Source organism: Pseudochaenichthys georgianus, chromosome 9, assembly GCF_902827115.2.
Source record: "Pseudochaenichthys georgianus chromosome 9, fPseGeo1.2, whole genome shotgun sequence".
Lineage (NCBI taxonomy): Eukaryota > Metazoa > Chordata > Actinopteri > Perciformes > Channichthyidae > Pseudochaenichthys > Pseudochaenichthys georgianus.
The window spans coordinates 5,828,500-5,848,073 of record NC_047511.1 but is presented as its reverse complement, the minus strand read 5'-3'; the positions used below and the strand labels follow the sequence as shown (position 1 = coordinate 5,848,073).

Sequence of the window (19,574 nt, the reverse complement as noted above, 5' to 3'; positions counted from 1 at the left end):
CCTCCGCAGCCGGTTGGCGTAGTTTTGACACAGTTCCGTTGTACAGACCGACGTTAACAGCAGCCCTGTATGTGCACACGGAGACCGACTCTGTCGTCCGGTGATCTAACCGCCTTCTGGAAAAGCTTCACAAGTACGTCGGTACGCAAATGCGCTTTGTGACACAAGTGACGGTACGCATTTCAGATTACGCACATAACCTGCGTACCAGTTATGTGCACCCCTGTACCAGAGCCATATTATTACTATTATATGGCTCTGCCCTGTACTACAGCAAGAGTATTCTGCGTCGGGACTTCCTGCAACAACACCACGCCGTTATCAAAGATGTTCTATTGAGAAGACGATCACTACGTGACAAAAGTTTTCAAAACCGTGGCTACTGAAATCAATCTTACTAACTGCTGTCTGTGCAATTTACTCCGTGAGTTGGCAGACTTTATTTTGCTTACTTTAACATCATTTTTCATGGTGGGGCTAAGCCATTTCTTGGTATGGGTGTAGCCTACCCCAGCCATACCCTGGCGCTGCCACTGGTGGCACGTATGGGGCGGGCCATTCTGCACATGCGTTAAATGCGTTAAATATTTTAACGCAATTAATACAAAAAATGAATTACCGCCGTTAACGCGATAATTTTGACAGCACTAATCATAACATATCATATATTTCCTTATCTGAGTCAGCTTCTCGAGCCGTATCTGGCCGTGCAACACTTACAGTGTCACATACTGTATGCAGAAGTATTATTTTAAGCAACACATTGGGTTGACGAAACACTCGAGTCAAATGTAATTAAAGTCAGATCCACTCGTGTCTTAGACGGGGCAGTGATATCATAAAACTGTTGTACGCTTTCAAACACTTGGTAGTTTTTTATTTTTTAACCAGTTGTTCTGTATTCACCTTGCAGGTGCAGCTATGTGGCTTGTATCCTGGATTATATGTTTAAGTCATGGATGTTTAAAGTTTGTATTTGTCTAATATTAGTTTACTTTTCATTAATAAAGTATGACGCTGCGCTGTCAGTACACTTGTCCCTGTTTGTGATTGGTCAAATGTAGCTAACCCCACCCCTTTCACGTGAACGCGCTCTCAGCTGGTGAGAGAAACCCTGGCTTGATTTACCGAGTTGATAACCAGCGTCGTAGGACCGCTTAGCGAGATCTCGTTTGTTAGGGTTAGTTAAGATAACTCAAACATATCCAGGGTCTGTTGAACTGGCTTCGTAGTACAGGGCACAAAATTATACATTATATTTGTATTTTACCAGGATGCAGTGACAAAAATATTTGGGAAGGCTTAGCCTTCCCTAGCCTACAGTACCCGCCGCCCCTGCCACACACCCATCAACCATGACAGCATTTGTCTACTATACAGGGTTTGGTTTCCAAAATTAGATATCACGGACAATGAGACTTCCTGTTTACACGCCTGAGCTATACTTAGGAGAGGGTTTACTGATCTGGGGGCCTTAAAACACTTAGATATGGGTCCTTTTTCACACTTTCTCTAACAAAAAGGTTGTAAGCTGTTGTAGAAGGTCTTTCATAAAAGTAAAACTATTAACCCTTGGAGACCCACATGTCTTTTTTAGTGGAGGGCGGGGATGTTGAGGAGGAGAAAGCAGTATGTGCCACACAGAAGTGGAATATCACATCTGGAAGCTGGAAACCTGAAGATTAATTTCACATAATTGATTTTAAATCCTGATTAAAACACTGATGATTTGAGCAGATGTGTTCAACAACAAGTGTTATGCTGGAAGAATGTCAGAAGTGGATGACGAGCACTTTATCTCTGGGAATACTGAGACACCTGCTGATTGACATTCTATTAGGAAAAGCTATTTATCATCTGAATGTCCTCAGTCCCTAGCTTGTGGTGGTTAACTTTCCTGAGTCTGTGATTAACCTAGGTCCTAGAGCTTCCAACAGCCCATTGTATACAGCGAGGTGAAGTTTTATGGCAATTATAACATCAAACACATCATCACACATGAATTCAGATTTGGGCTCATAAATTCAAAAGAGCCTTAGCTTTCCAGTCTCAGCAAATTCATGCAGTTTCAAGACTGACCCATTTCCCAAGATGGCAGGAGGCAGTTCTGGCGCAGTGGCAGCAATTTATCTCTGTATAATTGTCCTAAATGTCAAACCTATGTGTAGCTACACCACTCATCTTGCCCCCATGTAAAACAACATGTTGAGGATACATCATTATCTGCACCAGCAACATCTTTGAATATCAAGCACCTTCGGGCATGGTCGGCATATTATCTACAGTTCATTTATCTGGCACTCCTGGCAGACTCTCCTCAACAAAAAAAGGGTCTAAACTAAAAGAGGAGAATATTGGGCTCTTGGCTCTGCTAGCACCACCAGCGGGTCTCTGTGGTCTCGCGCTGACGGCTGCCGACCTAGCAGCAGGACCTCTACCACACCATCTGAGAACTACGGGTCCACGCAGAGGGCTGGTGGCCGAGCAGCGGAGATCCACACACACACCGGAGTGGCTTCAGAAGAGGCCGGCTAGCTGAACAGCTAGCTCTGCCGGCGGATCTCTGTGGTCTCGTGCTGACGGCTGCTGGCCTAGCAGCAGGACCAACATCCACACCATCGGAGGACTGGGGGCCCGCACCGAGGGCTAAAAGCACAGCCGGAGAACCATGCATCACCAGCTGGCTGCACACGAGGCCGGCTAGCAAAACAGCTAGCTCGGCCGGAGGATCTCTGTGAGCTCGCGCCGGCGGCTGGTGACCTAGCATCTGGACCAACATCCACACCATCGGAGGACTGATGGCTAGCAGCCTAGCGGCAGAGATCCATAAAACACCAGCTTGTCAGGGTTGGGGAAAAATAGGACCCAAATGCAGATTGAGGAGGAAGCAGGTTTCAAAAGGAAACAAAAGGCGAGCTTTATTTACAAAAGCTGAACAAAACAAGAATCCATGAACAGGTACGAGGCAGCATCCAAACCAAAGGTGACTGTGACCAACATGAAGGGAGACATCAACGACAAATAATGAACCAACACCGAACACAGGAAGAGACCAGACTAAATACAGGGAGGGGTAATCACGAGACGAGAAACAGCCGGGCAGGGAAGGAGAAACACAAGGGCAACAGGTGAACACAATCAGACACACCAGGGAAACTAACGACAGGGAGGAAGACAAGACACAGGGAGAACAGAATTGCAAAACAAAACCGTGACATAAAACTAAGATCGTGACAGAACCCCCCCCCCCCCCCCTCAAGGGACGGATTCCAGACGTCCCTACAACACACAAAGAGTCCAAAACCTCTAGAAGGGTGGTGGAGGGGGTCCGGAGGAGGGACGCATCACTAGGGCAAAAAGGATGGGTGGAGGGGGTCTGGAGGACGGGTTTGGGCTGACAGCCCAGGGGCACGGCAGAGGACCAGGAAGGGGTCTCGGGCGGACGGCATGGGGGCAAGGCAGAGTTCATTGTGGGGGTCTCGGGCGGACGGCCCAGGGGCAAGACAGAGTTCATAAAGGGGCGAGAGCCACAGCGGGCGAACTCAGGGGGCCGTGCATGAGGGCGAAGGTAGCGGCTGGAAGAGTCAGGGGGCCGGGCTCGAGGGCGAAGACCGCGGCTCTCATGGGGCCGGGCTCGAGGGCGAAGACCGGACAGCTCCGGAGGCCGGGCAGGACCCGGTGTCAGCCGGACAGGAACCGGAGCCGGTGGGACAGGCGTAGACGGGATCCTGGACATCACATGGGCTGGTGTCAATGGAAACCCGGATGGAGCAAGGGCTGGTGTCGATTGGACCACCAACGCAACAGGGCAAGGAGTAGGCCCAGGACATAGGGTTGGCAGGACCTCAGGCAGAAGAGTAGTCGGTGGGACCCCCAACGGGACAGGACATGGAGTTGGCAGGACCCCCAGCGGAACCTCCAACGGCACTTGAGTAGGGACTAGAGAAGGGACTTGAGTAGGGACTGGAGATGGAACTCGAGAGGGAACTCGAGAGGAGACTCGAGAGGGGACTCGAGAGAGGGCTCGAGAGAGGGCTTGAGAGGGGACTTGAGAGGGAACTCGAGAGGAGACTTGAGAGGAGACTTGAGACGGTCGGTTCGCCGACAGAACACGGGGGCCTGGAGTCGGCCGGAATGCCGACAGGAGACGAGGGGCTGGAGTCGGCCGGTACGCCGACAGGACATGGGGAGCTGGCGTCGGCCGGAGAGCCAGTACTGGAGCCGAAACCATGGCTGCTGGGCACGGAACCGGAACACGGAACACGGAACCATGGCTGTGTGGGATGGTACTGGAGCACGGTACCATGGCTGTGTGGACCGGCACTGGAGCACGGAACCATGGCTGTGTGGGCCGGTACTGGAGCCGGAACCATGGCAGCTGGGGCCTGTACTGGAGCCAAAAGCATGGCTTCTGGGTCTCGGGCTGCTAGCCTGGACCTGCGACTCCTTCTCTAGGAGCCTTTTGGAGGCTCCGTGGACCTCCAAAAGCCAGACGAGTACCCAAGAATGGCTCCTGGACAGGAGCAGGAACTGAGGAAGAAGCAGGGGTTGACTCCAGACGGAACACACCGAGACGTATGGTGTCAGGTTGGGAATTGGGAGGCAGGGAGCTAGCATGCCTGGGGCTAGCAGGCCGGGAAACATGTCGAAAGGAACTCCAAAATCCAGTCAGGTAAGAACTTAACTAAACATGGTTTCTCTGTTGCCAACCGGTGCGCAGACCAGAGCGGCCTTCCTCTGCCGAACACTGGACGCTCCCTTCCACCAATCAAAGCAGCAAAAAAAAAGGTAAAATGCTGTAATTCTACTTCAAATGGATTGTCTGCTGGGTCCATTTCTGGTTGGTTCATTCTGTCAGGGTTGGGGAATAATAGGACCCAAATGCAGATTGAGGAGGAAGCAGGTTTCAAAAGGAAACAAAAAGCGAGCTTTATTTACAAAAGCTGAACAAAACAAGAATCCATGAACAGGTACGAGGCACGAGGAAGCATCCAAACCAAAGGTGACTGTGACCAACATGAAGGGAGACATGAACGACAAATAATGAACCAACACCGAACACAGGAAGAGACAAGACTAAATACAGGGAGGGGTAATCACGAGACGAGAAACAGCCGGACAGGGAAGGAGAAACACAAGGGCAACAGGTGAATCAAATCAAATCAAATCAAGTTTTATATATATAGCACATTTATAAACGATTTTTGGTCGAGCCAAAGTGCTGTACATATAATAAAAATAGCCTACAGTAGAGACACTTTGCAGCTAATACAACAGCACAGATTGTTCAGAATTTCAGTATGAGAAAAAACGACACCCTCACATCGTACAAGGAAAAACTTCCGGAGAAAACCCACAGTTTAAAGGGAACATGGGAGAAACCTCAGGAGAGCAACAGAGGAGGGATCCCTCTCCCAGGATGGACAGACGGGCAATAGATGCCGTGTGTAAAGGTGAACACAATCAGACAATCAGACACACCAGGGAAACTAACGATAGGGAGTAAGACAAGACACAGGGTGAACAGAATGGCAAAAATAAAACCATGACAAGACAGACCAAACAAAACCGTGACATAAAACTAAGATTGTGACACAGCTAGCTTTGACTGCTCCACTGTCAACAACGGCACCGAGGTAAAGCCTAGAAATCCTGTATTTAAAAAACACTGTTGCACACAAATGTTTCAAACAGTGAATCAAGCTAAAATAGTGTGGGATCCTCGGTGCAAGCCGAAGGGTCTATTCGGTGGACATTTACATTTCCGCAGCATCTGCAATAAACATGAACAGCTAGAACATCTCCTCCTTGAGTCCAATATTAACTGTTTGGGAATATCGGAATCTTGGCTAAAACAGTCGTCACCATCCACTCTTGTATCTATGCCAGGATATAATGTGTTTAGGAAGGACAGACTGAAGGGAAAAGGAGGGGGTGTGTTGCTTTATGTGAGGAATACCTTTACTTGTAGGGAGATTGCACTCCCAGCTAATATTGAGTTTGATTGTGTTGGTGTGGAAATCACACTTTCTGAGGAAATGTCCCTCACCATGATTTGCCTGTATCGACAACCCACCGCTAAGGTGGATTTCTATGACCAGGTACAACTCCTGCTGAATTCCTGTGACTCCAATAAAGAGCTAATTATTCTAGGGGACTTTAACATCAACTGGAATGACAAACAAAATAGAAAGAGCTTAAAACGGATCATGGATAAACACAACTTAATACAACTAATGCAGTGTTCTCATTCATAACACTCTGTTTCGATGTCTCACTATGTGATGCGCCTCAACGCGTATGCAAACAGAAGCATCAATCTCATTACGCCAATCCTGATTGGCTGGTGATCTTAACGTCTAGGTCAGGGAATCCACCCACCCTTTAAGTAGCTTGCGCTACGTCGCAGCGTCATTCAAACACCTCTTCTCGCTTCAGAGCACATCTCGAATATCAGTAGCCGGGCTAGCTTAACGGTCCAGAGACTGAACCCAAGCTAACATTCGGTCGACGGGCGCTTGCCGGTTACTTTTTCGCTTTGCAGAAGAATTGAACAAATATTAACACACCAGTTAATATTGTAATCTGCCCCGCCGTTTTTTCTTTCGAAATAACGGTAAGGTTTGATTTTTTTCTTCAAACAGTAACATACCTGTTGCTAGTTTATCCCTCCGCGCCGACACCACGGCGAGCGGGGACGGACTCTTCTCTCCCTCACACAAGAGGAGACGGAGATAAGAAAGATATTAACACACCAGTTAATATTTTATAAGAAAAATCTACCACATCGTTTTTTCCTTTCGGAATAACGATAAGGTAGGATTGTTTTCGGTAACATACCTGTTACTAGCTTGTCCCTCCGCGCCGACACCCCGGCAAACGAGGATGGACCCTTCTCTCCCTCACACCAGAGGAGTCGGAGGCTGGGCTCTGTGGCTGCGGGTCTAGGATCTCGGGCACGGACTCACACCAGGTCTGCTCGTCCCGCCTTGGGCTGGAACACGCCCAGGAAGCTATCGATACCCCCGGTTCGTGTGGGCATTGTGCCCGCTTCACCATCAAGAGCCTCCGCCGACGGCTAGCACGCCAAGCTAGCCTGTCGGGATGGGACCCCTTCATGTTGATTCGCCGGCCGGCAATCGGGACATGGTGGCGACCGCCGCGGAGATTGAGCCCCGCGCTGTGTCAGGCTGGGGCTCAACAACGGCGGTAGCCGCGGAATCGGAGCCCCGCGCCGTGTCAGGCTGGGGCCCGGTGGCGACAAGAGCCGCGAGAGCGGAGCCCCGCCATGTGTCAAGCTGGGGCTCCCAACTGGACCTCACCGTGGTTCCACCCGCGGAGGATGTCCTACAGCTGGATTATATGGAGGAGAATGAAGAGGATGCCTCTGAGTTCCTCTTATCCGACTCGGATGAGCACGAAGATGACATCTTCGTTTCATCTGCCCAGGCTGCCAAGCCGGAGGCGATGTCCGCTCCCCCGGGCGAAAGCACACCAGCTTCGCCCTGCCTCAGTATGGACTTGTGCCAACGCGCTGCATCCAGGCTGGACATCCCCTGGCCTGAAGTGGCAAAGGTGACCTCCAGATCTTGCTATGAGGGGAAGGACTTGCCCCAAGCAGCGAGGGTGAGGGAGCAGCTTCTCCCAGTCTTTCCAGAGATGCTGGACGAGGTGTCGGTCTCGTGGAGAGACCGCCCTTTCAGCAACAAGGCCCCAATCCAGGGTGCCTCCTCTTTGGACTGTGTCGGCATGGAGAAGCTCGGCCTGCTCCGCATGCCGCCCATGGAACCGCTGGTGGCAGCCCACCTCCAACCGCGTCTGGCACAGAGCAGGAACCCCACGCTACCGGCAAAGGCAGACCGCTTCCAGTCAGCAATGACCGAACGAGCCTATAAAGCCGCAGCTTTGTCCACCAGGGCACTCAACGTTTCCTCGCTGCTGACCGCCTACCAGGCAGAGCTCTGCGAGGACATGACGATCAAACCTGAGCCTGCCGTGTGGGACGAAATCGCAGCGATCACGGACATTTGCCTCCGTGTGCAGCGCTGTGCAGTCCAAGCCACGGGCAAAGCACTGGGGATAATGGTGGTACAGGAGAGAGCCAGGTGGCTTACCCTGACGAACCTTCCAGACCGGGAAAAAGAGGATGTCTTGGACATGCCTATTGTTCCCGAGGGCATATTTGGCTCCGCTCTAGCTTCGATGCAGCAGCGGTGTGAATCCAAAAAGAAGGAGGATGAGGCTCTCCAGCTTTGTCTTCCCCGAAGGGTCCAGCCGCCGCCTTCAATGGCCCCGCGGCAGTCCTTCGCTCAGGCTGCCTCACGTCCTGCCCGTTTCAAGATCCCGAAACAGCAGAGGCCACAGCCCGCCTCGGGTCTCCAGCCCAGACACGAGGCGAGGACGAGCTGGCCAAGAAAGTATCCGGTTCCGGCAGCAGCCACTCAGGCACAGCCGGCCCAGACTTTCAGTCACCAGACGAGGAAGAAGAAGAGGGTGGCCTGACAGCCTCCTCTCCTCAATAAAGGAGCTGGAAGTTTCCTGTTCCCCAGCTCCAGAACACGTTCCAGTGTTAGATGCTCATGTGTTTCCGGGGTGCAACCATGCCCCCATCTTCCCGCCGCCTCGAGTGATGTCAGAACGTCATCCTCAAGTTCGCGCCATGAGGGAAATGGACTTAACATCAAAGACAGCAAGCTCCGCTGCTCGTTTAAGTCACACAAACACGTCATCACTATTGTCTTTTAATAAATAATTTTCCACTGTTGTTTCCAGGCTTAAAGCCAAGGGCGCAGTCAATAAAAATGAAAAGAAAGACAATAAAAACAATAAACAGTCTGACGTCTACCCCCCTTCTAAGAGTGGCTGCTACCACTCTCAGAAGGCGGACGGGGCTGTGAAGGCATCACCGCCACGCGCATGCGCAGTGTCGACCGGGGTTGTCAACCTGGGGTACCACCGTGTTCAGACACTAGAGGGCCCCATAACACAACAAATAAAGAAAACAGAGGGCAGACGACAGGGATGTGACATCTCCACTCGCTTTGAGAAGCGAAAAGTGGAGGATGCTCACAGATTCTGCTTGGGTTTTCAAGACAATAACACGGGGTTACAGACTCCAATTCGCTGTCACCCCCCCTCACTTTTCGGGCATTCTGCATTCGCAAGCCCGGGGAGAGTCGGCCCATATTCTAGAGCAAGAGATCCGCTCGCTACTAGACAAGAAGGCTATATCTATAATACCCTCCGAACAGAGTCAGAGCGGCTTTTATTCCAAGTATTTCCTCGTTCCCAAACGGGGAGGGAACGGGATTCACCCTATACTAGATTTGAGGGCTCTGAACTAATATCTCAAAAGATACAAATTCAGAATGCTCACTCACACATCTCTGTTGCGTCTCGTGCGCCAAAACGATTAGTTCACATCAGTCGACCTGAAAGACGCGTATTTCCACATCCCATTAATATTATCCACACAGGAAATATCTGAGGTTCGCCTTTCAGGGTGTCTGTTACGAGTACAGAGTACTTCCCTTCGGTCTGTCTCTCAGCCCACGCGTGTTTGTACGGTGTACGGAAGCCGCGATAGCCCCGTTAATAAAACAGGGTATTCGCCTGGCAACTTATCTGGACGATTGGCTCCTTCTCGCACAGTCGGAGCAGGAGGCTATTACGCAGACGAATGTCCTCGTAAAACACCTGCTCGACCTGGGTTTCGTAATAAACACAGAAAAGAGCATGTTGTCCCCAGCCCAGACTGTACTCTTCCTGGGCCTACGCCTGAACTCAGTGTCCTTTACAGCCCGCCTGTCAGCAGAGAGTGAAAGCCTTCAGGGCTTGCCTCGCTCATTTCCAGCCACGCAAATACGTTCTCTTCAGGTCATGTCTGCGGTTACTGGGGCTCATGGCGTCAGCCATCCTGGTGGTACGACTGGGACGCTTACACATGAGGGAGTTTCAGCGCTGGGTAGCTGCCCTCAGACTGGACCCCGTGCGTCATGGCGCGCGGAGAGTGATGGTCACTATGAAATGCATAATGGCACTGCGCCACTGGCTGCACCCGACTGTTCTAGTACAGGGGAGTGCCTATGGGTGCTGTCCTATCGCGGAAGGTGGTCACCACAGACGCATGTCTGCGTTCTCTCCAGTTACACATGCTGGCACGCAAACTGATCTTATGGAGCTGCGGACGTCTCCTCTCTCTGAGAGCGACGCACGTACCAGGAGTGATGAACCTCGGGGCAGATCTGCTGTCCAGAGGTGCACCACTATATGTGACCTGCTCCATCGAAATCAGTCGCATTGACCCAAAGACACATTTTGAGTTGTATACACGGTTGGAAAGAGGAGATTCCTAGCTTTCTAATGATATCAGGATTGTTTTTGTACTCCAAATATTAAGCGAAATATGTCACATTATATAATGACTGTCACAGAGTCCTCATTTTGAGAAAAAGGCCTTTAAAGTTTCCTCTTCTCTGGAATCCATCGATCTGATTGATTATTAGTGGAGCTAGCTGATGATGATCAAAATACTACGGAGGGAAGATATTTTCGTTTGGAGGGGAAGCTCGCGAGTGTGTGTGTATACGTGTGTGCGTGTGTGTGTTTGTGTATTTTTGCGTTTGTGTGTATTGTGTTTGTTTCCCGGGGAAAACCCTCACGAGAAACACCGGCTGTTGTTGTGCCTGCTGTGGCGTTAAATTACTCCGTTCTCCGCTTGTAATTATGCCGTTACAAGCTTCAAAGTTATATTTATCATCTGAATTTGCCGAAACAAGTTTAATATTCTGAAAGCCAAGACTCTGTTTAATTTAAATCAGATGAAAACAAACTGTAAAGGATCCTGCCGTGTTATCTATGATTACTTTACTCTTACGTTCATAATGTCAGCCGGAGGGAGGGGGGCGGCGCTGCTGGAAGAGCAGAGTGCGAGTGAGAGGTGCCTGTCTTCGTCCCTTCACAAGCTTCAAAAATGTACTTATCGTGTGATTTTGGAAATAAAAGTTTCATATTCTGAAAGCCAAGACTTGGTTTGTTTAAAATCAAACAAAACACCCGAACCCTGAAAAAATAGTTTTTTACGTAAATCCACGTTTATTCTGAAATGAGCCGTTGCGACTTCCGACTGATTTCGATAGAGCGGGTCACATATGCAGACTGGACTCTACATCCAATAATTGTGAGTCAGCTGTGGATGGAGCTGTTCTTTTCAATGCGCGTTTTAAACGCTCGCGCACGTTTGGCCTCCGGTCTTTCTGTACGCGTTCCCACCCCTGGCTCTGATACCCCCAACTCTGGCCAGAGTGAGAGAACAACGCCACACACTGATCCTAATAGCTCCACACTGGCCTGCAATGTACTGGCTGGCGGAGATATATCAGCTGCTGTGCGGGCAGCCGTGGCAGCTCCCGCTACGCAGGGACATACTGTCTCAGGCGGGGGGGGGGGGGGTTGGCACTATGGGCCTGGCCCGTGAGTGGTATAACCTGAATACAGTGGGACTCCCTCAGAAGGTGATAAACACTATTCAGAGTGCAAGAGCTTCCTCCACCAGGTCCCTCTATGTCTATGACTGTAAGTGGAGGGTGTTTGAGGAGTGGTGCCTTCAAGGGCACATCTCTTTTCAATGTCCTGTCGGGGTGATTCTATCATTTCTACAGGACCTGATCGATAAACACAGAGCTTTCTCTACGATCAAAGTGTACCTGGCTGCTATTGCTGCATGCCATGTGGGCTTTGAGGGAAAGACGGCTAGCCAACATCACTTGGTCTGCCGTTTTATGAAAGGGGCTCGCAGGCTCCTCCCTGTCTCCAGGTCACTGCTGCCCTTATGGGACTTGGCAGTGGGTTTAGATGGGCTCACTTGACCTCCATTTGAAACCCTGGAAGAAGCTGACATGAAACACCTGTCACTGAAGACAGTGCTGTTACTGGCTCTGGCATCTGCCAAGTGAGTCAGTGACATTCATGCACTCTCTGTACATCCTTCATGCACTCAGTTTGCCCCGGGGCAAACGAGAATGTTGCTGAAGCCCAACCCTGCCTTTATACCTAAGGTGGTTGGCTCATGTACCCCCATTGACATTGAGGCATTTCCTCCGCCACTGTGTTCCTCTGAGGAACAGCGGCCGAATTTGCTGTGTCCAGTTCGTGCTTTACGCACCTATATGGACAGGTCAAAAGAGTTTCGATGCAATGACCAACTCTTTATATCCCGGGCTAACCCTCAGAAGAGCAAGCCCGTTACCAGGCAACGGCTCTCCCACTGGATTGTGGAAGCGATTGCTCTGGCTTATACGAGTCAGGGTTTGCAGGCACCAACAGGCCTGCGTGCTCATTCTACTCGTGGACTGGCTACATCCTGGGCTTCATCCAAGACATTTGTGCAGCAGCGAGCTGGTCCTCACCGCTCACTTTTGTCCGCTTTTACAGGCTAGATGTCTCTGCTCCAAGTGTGGCCCGCACAGTGCTGGGCCCCGTGTTGAGACAGGGTTCTACCTGTTAAGTTCTGTTTTTTTTGGTGATTTTCGAGATAAGCATGTCTAGCAATACGGGAGTTTCAATATCCCATAGTGAGACATCGAACGGAGTGTTATGAATGAGAACTATAGGTTACTTACGTAACCCCAGTCCTCAGAGTAACATGAAGTGAGATGTCTCACCAGACGGCCCTTCTTGCTATGGCGAAGCGAGAAGAGGTGTTTATTTTGAATGACGCTGCGACGTAGCGCAAGCTACTTAAAGGGTGGGTGGATTCCCTGACGTAGACGTCAAGATTACCAGCCAATCAGGATTGGCGTAATGAGATTGATGCTTCTGTTTGCATACGCATTGAGGCGCATCCCATAGTGAGACATCTCACTTCATGTTACTCTGAGTACTGGGGTTACGTAAGTAATCTATAGTTTCCCCTACCATTGTCTTGGAGGGGCGCTGCGCCCCGCCAACGGAGCCCCGCCAACGGAGCCCCGCCAACGGAGCCCCGCACCCCCCCTGAAATTCAAGGTGTTTCAAAAATAATTTTTTTTATATTATTTGGAACCAAATTGCAACTAATCTATATCTACTGTCACTTTTCACATTGAACATGTGCTCTTTTATTAAACAAACTAAACGCTTTCATTTTAAGTTGTGAGTTTAGTGTTTTTGACCCCAAGAAACACTGATGCATTAATCAATAACAATAATCCACAGCTCCTCTCTCTGCTCCAGAGGATTTAAAAAAATATATCCCAATTGGGGGGACACTCTCTCCTCTGAAGACATTGGTGAAAACAGTAATCTGTTTATATCTAAAAATTAACGATGCAATGTCTTCCTTCTCAAGGAGAGGGTGCCTTAGGGACAGCTAGGAACATCATCTTCCCTGGCTGAATCAACAGTGCAGGAATCTAATGCAATCTAGAGACCAACTACTAAAGCAGAGCTTGAAATCCAGACTATCCACTGATAGACAGAAATCCACTCATGCTCGTAACAAGGTAACTCAAACAATAAGACAGGCCAAAGAAAACTTTTTCATCAACAAACAGGAAAACAGCTGTCTTCCTTGATCTCAGAAAGGCTTTTGACACTGTTGACCACCAAGTGCTCCTTACAAAGCTGACGTATTTAAAATGTTCGGCAGATTCAATACAGTGGGTTAAGTCTTACTTATCCAACGGAAAACAGTGTGTTTTGGTCAACGGTACCAAATCCCCCTACCTTGTCAACCCTGTTGGGGTTCCACAAGGTTCCATTCTTGGACCATTACTGTTTTCACTGTGCATTAATGACTTGCCTAATGTATGTCCTGAGTTGAATGTGCAAATGTATGCCGATGATGCGGTCATCTTTGTACACGGGAAAAACACTGAAATGATCTCATCCTGTCTCTCAAATGCTTTGGACAAGGTTCAACACTGGCTGAACAACGTTTGTTAAACGTAAAAAAACAGTATGCATGATGTTCAGTAAACGACCAGTCAAAATCGAAGGATCCAATGTGTTTTTAAACGGAGCAAAAATAGAACTAGTCTCCCACTTCAAGTATCTTGGAGTCATAATGGACTCGAACTTGACTTTTAAGAAACATATTAAGAAAGTATCCAATACCATTAAATTCAACTTGCAACATTTTAAACAAATTAGACCTTTCTTAACTGTCAATGCTGCAAAGTCATACCTCCATTGTATAATTCTATCCCACATTTTACAAACTGGTCGTTTGCTTGTGCCACAAACCTGAAACCAATAGAACAGATGTACAAGAGAGTTATCAAGAAAGCCTAATTCATACGACCACTGTACCACCCTTGAAAAACACAATTTCTTGAGTCTTTTAAAAGTATGTGTTTTTTTTATAAATGTCGGGCAGACCCCAGGGTGGGAAACATCACATCCTCCACCCTGATCCTCAACACCGGAGCCCCTCAAGGCTGCGTGCTCAGCCCTCTCCTCTACTCCCTGTTCACTCACGACTGCGTGGCCACACACAGCTCCAACACCATCGTGAAGTTTGCTGATGACACGACCGTCACCGGCCAGATCACCGACGGCAACGAGACGGCGTACAGAGAGGAGGTTGAAAACCTGATATATTGGTGCCAGGATAACAACCTCCATCTCAACGTCAGCTAAACCAAGGAGCTGATTGTGGATTACAGGAAGCAGCAGAGAGAGGGACACGCCCCCATCGCATCAATGGGACTACGGTGGAGAGTCAGCAGCTTCAGGTTCCTCGGGGTCCACATCACTGAGGACCTGACATGGACTCATCACTGAGGACCTGACATGGACTCTTCACACCACCACCATCACCAGAAAAGCTCGACAGCGGCTCTTCTTCCTCCGCAGGCTGAGGAGGTTCAACATGGACTCCAGGATACTCTGCAACTTCTACAGGAGAGGATCCTGACCTTCTACAGGTGCACGATAGAGAGGATCCTGACCTTCTACAGGAGAGGATCCTGACCTTCTACAGGAGCACCATAGAGAGCATCCTGACTGGCTGCATCACGGCCTGGTACGGCAGCTGCACCGCCCTCAATCGTAAGGCTTTACAGAGGGTGGTGAAAACTGCAGAGAACATCATCAGGACGGAGCTGCCATCCATGGAGGACCTCTACTCCCAGCGGCTCAGGAAGAAAGCCCTCCGGATTATTAAAGACCCCCATCCCCCCAGCCACAAACTGTTCTGTCTGCTGCCGTCTGGCAGGCGGTACCGCAGCATCAGGACAAAAACCACCAGACTCAGGGACAGCTTCATCCCACAGGCCAGAAGACTGTTAAACACCTGAGCTCTGCTAAGTGCCCCGATAAACATTCCTGTTATCATCTTGCAATCTACTTATTTTTTATAAATAGTTATCACCGCAATAAGCCGTAATTAATTTTGTCTTAATGTACATTATTTAATTTCATATTCTGTTCTTGTACATATCATATTCTGTTTACATGTATATAGGCTTTTTGCACAATTTTTTACTTTGTATTTTTGTATTTTATTATATATGTTGCATTGTTGGAGGAGCTCAGGTCAGAAGAATATCATTGCCATTTCTACACTGTAGCTATGTGCATATGACACTAAAACCTTTGAATCTTTGAATCCTGCAGACAAACTGGCCTGACCTGGTTGGTGCTCATGGATTGCTTCTGTTTACTGTCCGAGACCACCAGCCCAGCAGCAGGTATATACCGTTCTGTGAAAGTAGCCTTAATGGAAACTAAAAAGAAAATTCAGGCAGTAGGTCTACCTATAACAAATTGAACTTTATTAATAAATTGTAATCCTGCAAGTAATCCTAGTTTTTTTAATTGAAATGTAACAGTAATCTGTATTGTTGTATGTAACTGTAAGGGAATAAAGTTACCTTTTTTTGGTATTCTGATTAGGTTATCCTGTTACACGTAATCTGTTACTCCCCAAGCCCGGTTATAGTGGCAGAAATCTGCAGTTGTGAAGTTGATATTCCATATACAAATAAAGTACCTTGTAGCTAGAATTGTCTTGGTTCAGGTTGAAGTCCTGCTGTGGTCGAGTGTTCTGAGCCCCCTGCCAGTTCTCCAGCAGTGGGAGGATGCTGAGGGCGTTGTCCTGAGTGAGGGGCATCCTGGCATCCTGGGCCTGCTGGGGGTCTCTCACCGACACACACTGGGACGCTTCAAAGAGTGAGAGCCGGCACAGGGGCCAGTGTGGGCCGACAGCCCCAAATCCATCTCGGAAAGAGAGAAACTGGACTAACTCTACTCACAGATTTCCAGATGAGCCAGGGTGGAAACTATGGGATTACTGGCAGGACATGTCAGCTGTGGCGTCTGCCGCATCAGGCCATTTCCTGAAGAGAAAATAGTACCATGTCACATTAATGAAGTAGATACAAATGTTAAAAACTGTCAAACGAGATGAATTAAAATGATTTTGTTCTATTTGTTACCATGCCAATCTTTGGTCTTTCTTATTTAGTACTTGAGTTTAACATCTACAATGTTCGTGAATAATCCATATTCACAGAATTTGTAATACTATGTGAACTCGGCAAGGTTGAGTACTGACCTGTGTACACACAGTCATATGTTATTCTGATCCCAGCAGATAGAATGAAGATTACTGAGCGATTCCTCAACAGCACACCAAATAATAGACATTGTTTCTACTGTAAAACTGTTGCATGTTGGAAACACACATATTGAAAACAGTTTATAGAGTTCCAAGAGTTCTTGTCCCTCTCCCGGTGTCTCCATCCGCGACACCAGACAACTGGGGCAAACAGCTGCATGCCAATTTAACCACTTTGGGCAAATGACTGACTGGAACTCCACAGTTTTATAACAATAGATGGAGATCTGTGTCTGTGATCAGCAACGTGTTGTCATAGAGATTGTTTAGGGTGCAATTTTAAAATAGAGTTCTCAGAAACAAAAATAATGTTGTACTATGGTGCATTATACACTGACAAAACAGAAACGTTTACTTCAATTAAATGTATTATGTAAACACATTTCACATAAATAGGTTAGTAGAAAGCAAAAATATTAGGTAATATAAGGTTCAACGTAATATTATTGCTCTCAACTAACCTACTACAGTTATGTGACATTTGTTAACATGATACATGTGATTAAAGTCACATTTCAGTGTAGATATTACAGGGTTCCTACACCCTTTTAAATTAAAATGTGCAAAATACAATACACAATACAACTTCATGTATGATCATAACATTACTGACAGATTATATTTTTATTCAACATTTTTGAGTGTCATTCTGCATCCTGAGCATTGTCTGAACACTAGAGGGGAAATAACCAACAGATACATAGAACAAAGCAGTCGTCATAAGGAAAAGACATTACTGCTAACTTTATATTACTCAGCATGATTTAGTCCCATTACATTACATTTCCCATCAACAGGCTCACTGAAGAAAGTTGTCTATGAAGGGTTATAATGTCTGTTCTCCCTCTAACTGACAAATAAAGGCCTAAATTAGTATAGCACAATCAAAACTGATATTGTGCAAAAAAGAAAGAAATAGTTGTACTTGATGTTGGCTACTTGATGTTGTAAAATTCAAATCAAATAACAGGTAATGTAATGCTAATGAATGATTCACATACAGTGTAATTATGTGAGCCATTAATTCAGTATGCATATTAAAGAGGCCTGGTGGTTATGCTGTTGGGGGGTTTCCCTCTCCTCTCGTGTGTCCTATAGGTGTTTGTGCGTGTAAATGGTCTGCAAAGGCTAAAACATGTGCTGTGTTCCCTCCAGAGGGAGTTTCTCCAGCTCCCTCTGGAGGGAACCCCCCGGCCTGAAACGCCTGCATTTTGACTATTTTGTTATGTATTATGTAACATGCATGCTTCCATTAGCTAGTGCTCCATCACATTGCACGTGATAGGTGGGGCAGGGCATCTTTAAGTGGTTGACCAATCAAAACAAAGCCTACCATCTAACCAATCAGAGCAGACTGGGCTCTGGTTTCAGACAGAGGCTGAAAAGAGGTGCTGCAGCACAGGCAGTATGAGAAAAATAAAGAGAACATGTCACAGAGACACATACTGATATACACCTGAAACTGTGCATAATATGGCGCCTTTAACACATGATATATGTGACCATTTCTATTTTGCAGAACTTTAAGTATGAGTTAAAAAGCAACAATTCATGCATAATCAGCAGTTACATGTGACTGAATGCCTATTGCTTTGGCTTGCTTTTTGAAAATGTATTAGCACTGGATTAGAGTTATTTTGTCTACCCACTTACACCAAAACTAAAAAGTTGCTGGTCTTGCACCACTTTCCCACACTGCAATACATTTAAACCAACAAGGCTTGAGGATGGGCATAATAAACGTATGAACTTTAATAACTGATGTTAACTTTGTTGTGAAAAGGTCTAAAGCACACTAAACCAGCAGAGTCTTTCAGGGGCCCCCGCTCACAGTAAAGGGCTTCCTATGGAGAAGTGAGGAATCTAGGTTGACCCTTCATCTGCACGCTTAACTACAGACAGAGTGCAGCCACATCTGTGGCAGATATAGACAAAAATGCAGGCTACCACCAGACCACACTTTAATGACTATGCAGAGCTCGGGCTTCAAATAAACTGTGGGCTTTGTGGTAACCATCTGCCTCTACTATTCCTGTACTCTGCAACCAGAGCAAGCTGGGCCCTGCCCTGCTCTGGCTCGAGCTGAACCAGCAACTGGAATAAGTGCAAAAAAATGAAAAGAAAGAAAATGCTGATATTTGGCAAACAAGTGTGTCTTATCACAGGTGGCTGCAATGAGCCTGTTTTGCACTGCACATTTCTTCAGGCTCAGTGGCGGCGCCAGATATTTCTTTTGAGGGTGCTGTGGGGTAGCTTGACGTTTCATATAGGGTGCTCAAACATGTAGGGTTTCCCATTAAGGTACCGGTCGCTATAGTGGAATGTTCTATTGCAACACTCCCCACGCAAATACGCAGTGTGACAGTTACAATGAAGGCTCGATAATCAGCTCACGGCATATAGGTGTAAGCAGGGGTAAAGTGCTATTTGTGGGGAGTGGACCTCTTCTAGGGGGGTTCGGAGACATGCTCCCCCGGGAAGATTTTTTTTTTAATATTGAAGTTAAAAGCATCAATCTGGTGCACTTTGAGAGCAAAATTAAGAGATCTATGGATACATCTCTCAACATCCATATGAAACAGAACTGTAAACAGATTTACTTTTTCTTTATGGATATTTTACAAATCACTCCCCTTTTAAACTTTATTCTTTTTTTACTGTCATAAAAGAATACCTGTTTTTCATACCTGTTTTTCATTTATTCTCTTATTTTTGTATAATTATAATGATCATATAAGCGTATGCCTCGGAAATAAATGTTTACATTAATTGTGACCAAAACGTTTGAGACCCGGCCACTAGCTCGCTAGCACCAGAAGCTAACAACAACGATCTCCGGTACCGGTGCGCTCTCTCTCGCTCGTGCCAGCCACATTTACAAGGATATCTATGACAACATAAGTCAAAATTGGCTCATCTTACCCCACTCTCCTCTATAGAGAGACACAAAGAAAATAGAACACTATCATATAAA

At 47.5% G+C, this 19,574-nt stretch overlaps 1 protein-coding gene across 1 annotated transcript in view; it reads right to left on the bottom strand.

Moving 5' to 3' along the window:
* The window catches only part of LOC117451926 (PDZ domain-containing protein 2-like), a 41,350-nt gene that overhangs the window by 4,791 nt on the left and 16,985 nt on the right, over window positions 1-19,574 (bottom strand). Inside the window, exon 2 of the mRNA XM_034090298.1 lies at window positions 15,974-16,319. Coding sequence (XP_033946189.1) covers window positions 15,974-16,093 — 120 coding nt within the window. The 5' untranslated portion in view covers window positions 16,094-16,319. The remainder of the gene's footprint in view (window positions 1-15,973; window positions 16,320-19,574) is intronic.